The sequence below is a fragment of the Syngnathoides biaculeatus genome, chromosome 5 (assembly GCF_019802595.1).
Source record: "Syngnathoides biaculeatus isolate LvHL_M chromosome 5, ASM1980259v1, whole genome shotgun sequence".
Lineage (NCBI taxonomy): Eukaryota > Metazoa > Chordata > Actinopteri > Syngnathiformes > Syngnathidae > Syngnathoides > Syngnathoides biaculeatus.
Window position 1 is genome coordinate 34,576,692 of NC_084644.1, and position 10,799 is coordinate 34,587,490.

The window sequence follows — 10,799 nt, forward strand, 5'->3', positions numbered from 1 at the left end:
TGAGATTTTGGGGAACAACATCTTTCCCTAAGTCAGAGCATTGAAGATGAGTCAGCACACGAAGCACACAGCCAGGAAAACTAACGTGTGGCTCTGTAAGAAGCATATCAATGTTCTGGCTTGGCCCAACCAGTCTCCAGGCCTAAACCCAATTGAAAATCTTTGGAGGGAGCTGAAACTCCGTGATTCTCAGAGACAGCCCAGGAACCTGTCTGATGTAGGAGAAGATCTGTGTTGAGGAGTGGGCCAAAATACCTCCTGCAGTGTGTGCAAACCTGGTGAACAACTACAGGAAACATTTGACCTCTGTAATTGCAAACAAAGGCTCCTGTACCAAATATTACCATTGTTTTTTCCAGGTGTTCAAATACTTATTTGTAGCTGTATCACACAAATAAATCGTTAAAGAATCATACATTATGATGGGATTTTTTGTTTTAGAATATCTCTCTCACAGTGGACATGCACCTTGGATGAAAATTTCAGACCCCTACATGATTTCTAAGTAAGAGAACTTGCTTTTTAGCAGGGTGTTGAAATACTTATTTTCTTCACTGTAAATAGGGCGGCATGGAAGCGCTGGCCTCACTATTATGAGCACCTGGGTTAAATCCCAGCCCCACCTGTGTAGATTTTGCATTGTTCTCCCCTGCCTGCATGCGTTTTCTCCGGGATCTCTGGTTTCCTCCCACACCCTAAAAACATGTATTAATTGGAGACTCTCAATTTCCACTCGGTGTGATTGTGAGTGCGACTGTTGTCTGTCTCTGTGTGCGATTCGCTGGGAACCAGTTCCTTCTGCTTGATGACAGCTGGAAAAGGCTCCAGCACTCCCGAGAACCTTGTGAGGGTAAGCGATGAAGAAAATGGATGGATGAATGTAAATGTCAGAAATCTGGGCTGATTGGGAGAAATACATTTTAAAATAGCTCTTACTCGTACTGTGGAAAATTCATTTGCTGACAATACTGTTGCCTGAATTGTAAATAGGGAACCTCCAGGACCCATGGGTTCAGACAGCTGGCAATAAATCCTGGGTGCTCCATCATGCACTGCGGCAGATGGTCTGGATAAACTGCCATTTTCTGGTGAATATGTTGAATCTCATGGCAGCAAAAACTCTCCTGTTGTTTGCAAAGGTATGTAGCATTTACATGCAAAAGTGTGGATGTAATAAAAATATAATTTAGAAAAATTGTTCACATTCACAAACTTCTACAGCTCAAAGGCCCATATCAGTCCAGAAGACAGAACCATCTACTCCATTTACATTTGTATTTTTAGCATTTACTGTCCAAACAAAACCACGAGATACCGGTTTACAGCTTTCAGTGTAAAGTTTTGCGGTTTTGCTCATGACAACTCTGGAAAATTGTGATGAAAATGGGGTTTGGACAGGTCTGGGTACTGTCTGTTTATGGCATTAGTTTACCAAATGAAATTATATTTATGGTGAAGCAATCTATCACCAGCTGTTGCTCTCAAATTAACGTGGCAACATTTTAAATGAATTTCGTTCATTAAAATCGTTATTTCTGAAAATATACCAACTTGAACTGTGGACTGTTATCAGCTTCTCTGTGTTTTGGTGCAATAATAAGCCTTGTACACGCAAAATAGTTATGGTGGTTGTTGAGTACAAATTTACTCAATACACTGTTTGCATAATTTTATACCAAGACCAAGAACTTTGCATACATATTTCGGACATCGAAGCCTTTACTATTTACAGGCATGTAATTTGACTGAATGAAAACAGACTGAAAAATAGCTGGGGATCTGGGGGCTGCAAGCATGATCAAAGGATGATCAAAACATGATGAATGACCAATTTTAATGTGCAAATTTTATAAATTGTATTTTGAATAAAATATATCTAGCACATCGATAAATAAATACTATTTTGTTTTCGACTACTACTTAAACAACTGGAATTGAAAAAATTGAATTCAGATTTGCATCATGGCATGCCAGCGTGCTTTCATAATATCTATATTGCATCCATTCAAAAATGTTTTAATTTCTTCTTTTGTGTAAATGATTGAAACACATGAATTTGACAACAATTATTGTCAGGTTTTGTTATCAGTAAATAATACAGAGATTTTTACGTTTGCTCCTGAACTGTCAGCTCGTTATTGACGACCCTGTTTGCAACTGGGGTTGATTGTTTCGGTGTATCTTGCCTCTCAATACAGGGAGTAGTGGAAGTAAACAAGGGATGAAGTCCGTAAGGTTTGTTGGCCGTGGGTTGACATCCGAATGTGCCAGCTATGGAAAAGTTAGTTTTCCTTGCTTCGTTGATTTAAGTTTTTTTGTCGTTTTGCGTGAACGTCTGATGCCTTGAAACCTCTTGATCGATATTCAATAGTTTCCTGACGAAATTTGCACAATGCTTTACCAGGTCCATCGATTTAGCGAATGAAGTTGCTTAACAGAGTGGTAACTTCCTTCTTTCCAACAGTATGGACGATTTCTCGTTCCATCCAATCCCATCGAAACTTATTTTTGACATTTCTATCAATTTTTTCACTCGCGAAGCGTCTTGCCTCTCGAGCACCGCCTTTGTGTTCACTTGCAAATGACCCATTACCTGGCTGTTCCACATTCGACCAATCAACAGACGCATATCATATTTTCCGCCTCACTTCCGCATCATTTGCAAAAGTCAGATAAGAAAATGAACGAGGGTGGATTCTGGGATGGATTACGGTCAGAATATTGCAGAAAAACAGAAAATATATATTCCGTCAATAAATGGAAAAATAGTGTCTGTATTTATCAGTTGATGACAAAATAAACAATACAAGAACTTCACAAATGCTTATCAGTCTGTTTCCAACACGAGGCATGTCCTCCTTCCTGGGTCGGTTTGCTGACTGCTAGCTCAGCACCTTCATCGCCAGCTTGTTCGTCTGCCTTTGAATGTGTGTGCTCTCTAACTGGCTCAAATTGATAGATAACCCTTAACGCCTTTATAAAGCTTGTACACTTCATCGTCTTCGTGGGACCCTTCAGAATCATGTTAATTGCTCGAATTATCAGAGGATTAATGATTGTTCTTACAATGCAGTCCAATACTGGAAATGATGTTTCTGTTCAGTTCAGACATTACATCCCTTCTCGGGTTTTTCTGCTCTGTTTTAGCGTTTTTCCGGCAAATCCAGAAATGTGCGATCACTTTTTCCCCATAGTCGAAAAATAAAAATGTTTCCTTTATAAGTGATTTCAGATTTGAATTGAGCATAATAAAACTGTATAATATCAGCAAAAGGTTCATTGAAGACTTTATATACCCATGAACCCGACATGAGTTAAATGTGAGCAAACCTAGGCGTGTGTATAAGACCACACCTCAAACACTCTGCTTCCTTGTTTGACATCATGGGAAAATCAAAAGAAATCGGCCAGGAAATCAGAGAGAAACTTGGAGCTTCACAAGTCTGTCTCATCCTTGGGTGAATTTTGGGTGCTTGAAGGTGCCACGTTGTTAGAATTATTGGAAATACATTTATTATGCATTTGTTACAAAGCCAGATAAAGTACTATCCTTGCTTTGGACAATTATCTTTGCGAACGTGATAAGGAGGGTTAGGGTTTACACATTTATCTGCTCAATTATACGCAAGTATAAATATGGGAATGTCCAGCCATCTCACCTCTTAGGAATGAAACAGCCTTTGTGTGTCCCAGAAATGAAATGCGTTTTGGTCCGAAATGTGTGGACAAACCCCAGAACAATAGCTAAAGACAGTGTGAAGATGGTGGATGAGGCTGGTAAGAAAGTGTCACTATCCACAGTGAAACAAGTTCTGCACTGACATGGTCTGAAAAGCAACTCACCTTGAATGAATCCGTTACTAAAGAAAAAACGACATTACACTTTGCAGGAAGACACCAAGAAAAAGATCTTAACTTCTGGAGTCGAATGAAACTAAAGTGGACCCGTTTGTCTATAATGACCAATGTTGAAGCTCGGAGGTGACCGCATCATGTTGTGGGGCTGTTTTCCTGCACCCGGAAGTCGGAGCTCTTCATAAAATAGACACCATCATGAAGAAATCACATTACATGGTGATATTAAGTCACCATCTTAAAGCAGGAAGCTCAAACATGGGTGCAAATGGGTTTTCAATTTGGACAATGGCCCTAATCATACTTAGTTACCAGTTCTGTCAGGAGGAATGGGCCAGGATTCCAGCAGAGCTGAAATCAGAATCAGAAGCTTGTGAAAAGTTATCCGAAATGTTTGACCAAATCATGCTTTAAAAGAAAATGCTACTGGATAATAAGTAACTAGTATTAGTTAGTAGTACTAACGTTTGACCTCAAAGAAGATCAAATTCTCAAAGAAATTCTCTCTCGCATTGTGGCATTTAAGAAAATTAATTTTGGTGATCAGAAAACATGATCATCATCATGATCATGAAACAGGAGAAGAGAGAGAGGAGTCAAAAAATGAAATTTATGCAAACATCTGACTTCAACAATTCTAGAATTTTGAGATAAACATTGGAAGTGCGTATTGGGTGTGTATTACACAGGAGAAATTTTGGTACATAAGAATTTTTATTCCCGAGCACGCAACCACAAAGATGGAAAAACAAAGATGGAATGTACATCAACACAATATCAATGCATGACTCTGTTTATATTTGAAAGTCAATTGACAAAATGTCATTGACATGCTGATTTTTCTCATGCCCATAACCACCAGATGCAAGTATGCAATTTTGCTCTAACTGCAACATACCATTTGTTAAATTAGGGGTGGCCAAGCCGCACCTCTTGAAAGCAGCACAAAAGCATATAGAAGTTCTGTACATGTGCGTCTGCAAGCATTTGCTTGAGTTCATTACGGTTATGGGTATTGTGACAACAAGATCAGTGTGTGTGTGTGTGTGTGTGTGTGTGTGTTGTGGATTGTGCGGTGTCGTGTGAGACCCGACTGCGCAGCAGAAAGCGTGAAAAGGAAAAAAAAAAGAAAGCACAACGCCCAGTGGGGAAGATTGTCTTTACTCTTCCCGCCACCCAGCTCAGCTGTGCAACAAGACAAGGAAGAGTTAACACCGAGCAGGACGACAACAGCACGGAGAAGACATCTACACTGCATCACGTTACTACGGTCACGTGACCACAGCAAAAAAGGTTAGCAGAGTATTTTTGTAAACTGTCATGTGTATTGAATGAAAACAGCTCCAGTTTCCCAGGTGGATGGTGATCTGTGGAAAAAAAACCTTTGTCTATTTCGCTCTCAAAATGCCAAGGAAAAATGCAGATATATGGATGAACACAGGATGTTTTTACCAGAGCAGGAGAGCTCTTTTTTTTTTTTTTTTTTTGGGGTTGCGCAAGCCGAGCAACTCTGCCTTTTGTGTCAGACCTCTGTCACAGTTCACAGCTTCAAATCTTTACTTCATCTTACTCCATGCCAACATCTACCTGGAATTTCCAAAAAGGACTAAAGTTCCCAGTCACAAGTTAGTCACTTTGAAAAAGCACACAGAAAAGCATATGCAGTAAAAATAAATAAACAAATAAATAAATGGTAATAATAATAATGAAGCATCCAGAGACAACTGTTTGCAACATATCAAGTGGCTTGGAACATTTAGAAGGGCCAAAAAGAAGGGTAATTTATTTTTTAAAAAATGCCTCAGTGATGTCAATGAAACCTTGTGTCCTGAAAACCAAAATCTTCCAAAAATGGTATCAGCCTGTCAACTGTCCCGCCACACTGTTAAACAGAGAATACACAGTTGCAGTCAGACCCTCAATCATGCGAGTATTTCAGTGTTGCATTCGATGAGAGTTGTGACATATAAAACAAGACTTTGTTGAACTGGTAGTTTGTCTGTGTGAGAAAGAGGACATATTTTTTTTTATTACTGCCTGTGATCTTGGTATTCTGTAGGAGTCGATTTTTCTTTTGTTGGTGTGTGACATTTCCAATAAATCTGACTGAGCCAAGGTACTGTATGTGTGTGAAATGGGAATGAAAACCATGTGTAGGATGTGGCGCTATCCTGTAACACAGTGGGGGAAAAAAGAAAAAACTGTGGCTCTTCATCTCTTGACTGGTTGGCCACACCTGTGTTAAATGGTTAAATTGAGATCAAGTTGGCAGTACGGTGGGCGCAGCTGTACATCATTGGCCTCACAGTTCTGAGGACCGCCTGTCTCGAATTTGCGTGAATTTGCATGCCTGCGTGGGTTTACTCTGGGCACTCTGGTTTCCTCCCACATCCCAAAAATATGCAATAATTGGAGACTATAAATTGCCCTGAGGTGTGATTGTAAGTGCAACTGTTGTCTGTTTCTAAGTGCCCTGCGATTGGCTGGCAACCAGTCCAGGATGTACTCATGCCCGATAACAGCTGGGATTAGCTCCAGCAGTCCCACAATCCTCGTGAGCATAAGCAGTTCCAAAAACGGATGGATAGGAACAGGCTCAAGTGACTGGTTTGTTTTTTGTTTTTTTTTCATATCCAAACGCACACGACTGATGGATTGACAAAAATAAAGTTAGACTGCATCCTTAAAGTATTATTGTCAAATGATCCTTCTTCAAAATTGTAAAAAGGAAAGTTGATAGCCAAGCTCTACTAGAATATACGTAATATTTGACTTCAGAAGACTTACATACCTCCATCCTGCTGTTTCTCTCTGATCCTTCTCAGGAGCCATGAAACAGTTTCCTCCTGAGTGTCTGGAGAGAGCACCAAAACCACGAGTGGTATAATCCCAGAACCACATCTGGTGCCTAAAACCTCCATCGTTATCTACTTTCACCTGTAAAAGTCAGAAATCAAGCAAAATGTTATCTACAAAACCTCAGGTCCCTCACTCTCAAGGCATTGAATCGATCACAACGACATTTTAGTTGTCAGTGGATACATTTTGCCTTTCACCCAAGGAAGCTTCATCAGTTCATGCAACAAATTTTAATGAGGACATACTAGCCTGAGCTTGTGTGCAAAATTTCAACTATTTATGCTCACTATGCTCCATTTTGGCAGCACAGTCCAAATCACAGATGGTATCATTCTTTTGGAACCCAAACTGTAGGATGACCGGCAGAGTGGCTCCTGTCCTTCTACAAGAGTTGTTCGGTTGGGTGGAAAGTTTGTCAACATTCTTTTCACTATTGAAAGGGTAAGGAGGTTGCCTCACGGCCATCAGAGGCAATGTCTTTGCTATTTGTTGGAAGCAGAATTATTGAGGTTCTATGAAGTAGACGAAAGAACCTGATTGTGTGAGAGATACAGAGAAGAAAATAAGTATTTGAACACCCTGCCATATTGCAAGTTCTCCCACTTAGAAATCATGGAGGAGTCTGAAATTTTCATCATAGGTGCATGTCCATTGTGAGAGACAATCTAAAAAGAATAATCCAGAAATCATAAAGTATAATTTTTTAATTATTTGTTTGTGTGACACAGCTGCAAATAAGTATTTGAACACCTGAGAAAACCAATGTTAATATTTGGTACAGGAGCCTTTGTTTGCAATTACAGAGGTTTCATGTAGTTGTTCACCAGGTTTGCATACACTGCAGGAGGGATTTTGGCCCACTAATCCACACAGATCTTTTCTAGATCAGACATTTTTCTGGGCTGTTACTGAGATACACGGAGTTTTAGCTCCCTCCAAAGATTTTCTATTGGGTTTAGGTCTGGAGACTGGCTAGGCCATGCCAGAACCTTGATATGTTTCTCACGGAGCCACTCCTTGGCTTTCTTGGCTGTGTGCCTCGGGTCATTGTCATCTTGAAAGACCCAGCCATGACCCATCTTCAATGCTGTGACTGAGGGAAAGCGGTTGTTCCCCAAAATCTCCCAATACATGCCGTGGTCATCCTCTCTTTAATACAGTCCAGTCATCCTGTCCCATGTGCAATAAAACACCCCCAAAGCATGATGGTACCACCCTAATGCTTCACAGAAGGGATGGTGTTCTTGGGAGGGAACTCATTATTCGTCTTTCTCCAAAGAGCTAGTGGAATTATGACCATGTGACCAGAAAGTTCCATTTTGCTCTCATCCGACCACAAAACCTTCTCCCATGACTCCTCTTTATCATCCAAATGGTCATTTGCAAACTTAAAGGAAGATTTTGTCGAAACTAATAGGAATGGGAGCACACATTAAAAGTTAGTAGATGAGGGTTCAGTGTTTCTTTTAATGCCAGAGTTATCCGCAGATTTCACCGAGAAACATCTCTAAATTGGAAAAGTATTATCGAAATTCCTCTCTTGCTCAGACATTCCAATGAGCCCGGCTAGAAAACTGACAGCCAATCAGCGTTTGCCACGCCTGCAGTGCTTCCTGTTCTGACCCCCCATTGCTCGTTTCGTTTCACTGAACAGAGAACGTCCAATATCTGGCATTTTGTGGCTGCTTTTTGTGAAAAAAATAATTACAAAAAAAAAAAAAAAAAAAAGTAGCATGACGTACAATGTTCAAGCCTGTGCGCTTGAGCTAGAATACACGCATCCAGCACTTGACATGTTCTACAGGGGCCTGGCACTAACGACGAACAATAACAGTCTCATTATATGGACCGCGGAGATTTGTTTGATGCCTTTGTGAGGAGTTGGTTCAGATGTAGAGAATATACAGCCAGCATGGCGTTTTTTTTTTTTAAATCCCCAAGCGACCGGCAGCAGCTGGGGGGGTGGGGGGGGTGCACTTGCGGATCGCTGTAAATAGTAACCGGGAAGTGTTGTGTTCTGAGAGCTAGCAAAGCGAGTTGATGCTCCGTGTTATTACAACAGCGACCATTGAGCAAACAAAATAAAAATAACAATGTACAATGTTCAAGCATTTGAGCCAAAACACACACGGGCGGAATTCGACGTGTTGGGAGGGACGTGGCGCTGACGACGAACAAGAACAGTCCTATGAAATGGACCACGGAGATTTGATGCTTTTCTGAGGAGTTGGTTAAGATGTAGAGAATATATAGCAGGTGGCCAGACTTTTTTTTTTTTAAACTTTAAACAGCAAGTTGTACTTTTCAAGGAGTAAAGCTTCTCGCAATCCACCGGCAGCAGGGGTGGGAGGCGGTTGAATTTGCACACGCGGATTGCCGTAAATAGTAACCAGGAAGTGTTACACGTACAGTATGTATCCATCCATCCATTTTCTTGGCCGCACGATGGTCGAAGGTGTGCTGGAGCCTATCCCAGCTGTCAACGGGCAGCAGGCAGGTAACACACACACAGACACGAAGAGAACATGTAAACTCCACAGACGGAGGTCTGGGATTGAATAGCAGTGCCACCATCATAACGTATGTTGTTCCTTTACCGTTCCAGCACGAGAGGCTATAACTTAACGGCTAATAACCAGTAATGATTCAATGTGTGCAAATTTCCCTCCTGATGAATGAGCCTCCACTGTGACAGCCACAGCTTTATCCTGTCCCTGTTAGGGAGGTTAAAGAAGGACAAATTTAAGTGAGTTTTCTCAGTTTTGGTGCAGAACAAGTTGGCAGCTTGGCCAAGCTATAACGAATGGTCTGTAACAATAAGCACCGGCGACGTCAGGGGCGGGGTCAAGGATGTTTCTTTCGGTTTGGCTCTGAAATTTTTCTTGGATTTCAAATATCTTTATTTTCATTTTTTTTTTCAATTTATGTCCAAAATATATGTAATAATATTACTTCACATTGGAGATACATACATACATACATACATACATGTACTAGTGAATTTTGGGGAGACTCTTCCTTTAAAACGGGCCTTGACATCTGCTGGTTGAAGCAGGGGAACCGTCCGTGCCGTGCATGATTTCAAACCATGACGTCTTAGTGTATTGTATGTAGTGTTTTACCAACAGTCAGATTGGAAACAGTGGTCCCAGATCTTTTCAGGTCATTGACCAAGTCTTGTCATGTAATCCTTCGGCTGACACGTTCTAAGGATCATTGAGACCCCATGAGGGTCTTGCATGGGGCTCCACTCCGATTGAGATTGACATTCATGTTTAGCTTCTTCCATTTTCTAATGATTGGTCTAAAAGTGGACCTTTTTTTTTAACCAAGCTGCTAGGCAATTTCTCTGGAGCCTTACCAGCCATGTGGAGTTGTACAATTTTATCTCTGGGGTCTTTGGATAGCTCTTTGGTCTTGGCCATGTTACAAGTTTGAGTCTTACTGATTGTATGGAGTGGACAGGTGTCTTTATGAGGCTAACGACCTCACACAGGTGTATCTGATTCAGAATAATACATGGAGTGGAGGTGGACTTTTAAAGGCGGACTAACAGGTCTTTGAAGGTGTCAGATAGGTTGCCATACCACAAATAGCAATGGAGCAAATTGATAACATTTGGGGTGTATGGCTTAAGGTTCATGTTTTGAGCTGAGCCACCAACTCTCGAATTGAACACCAGATGTCGCCAAACAAAATTATACTTGATTGGGTCACCAGCGCGGCAAAGATCTCTCTGATAAACGTAGCCTACCCACTTCTCATCGCATTGCATATGTATAACAAAGTCAGTAACCTTATATAAACCTGATTATTTTTCATATCTTTGTATTACATACATATATCGGGGTTAGCAACCTTAAGAACCCAATTACTGTTATATCTTTGTATTCACATCTTATTCCTGATATAAAGACAGTGACAGGATGCAGCTCTCAAGCCACACCTAACGTTTTTCAAGATGGTTGCAGCGTCAAGTTACTGAACAGGAAGCCCGTCACCCTCGAATGACCACGCAGGATGTCGGCAAGCAGAAATAGATTTCAACTATTTTTCCACTAGACTTTTAGCAGAAAATAAGATGC

The 10,799-nt window shown here is 40.9% G+C and overlaps 1 protein-coding gene across 12 annotated transcripts in view; it reads right to left on the reverse strand.

The window, feature by feature from the left end:
• ano10a (anoctamin 10a) overlaps positions 1-10,799 on the reverse strand; it is a 127,762-nt gene that overhangs the window by 104,697 nt on the left and 12,266 nt on the right. For 10 of the 12 annotated variants that reach the window (XR_009795107.1, XM_061820624.1, XM_061820622.1 and 7 more), the window contains exon 2: positions 6,647-6,792. The exons of the other annotated variants lie outside the window; for them this stretch is intronic. Coding sequence is in view for 9 of the 10 variants with exons in the window: in XM_061820624.1 (XP_061676608.1) it covers positions 6,647-6,776 (130 nt within the window). In the remaining variant the exon portion in view is untranslated. The remainder of the gene's footprint in view (positions 1-6,646; positions 6,793-10,799) is intronic. 12 annotated transcript variants of the gene reach the window in all.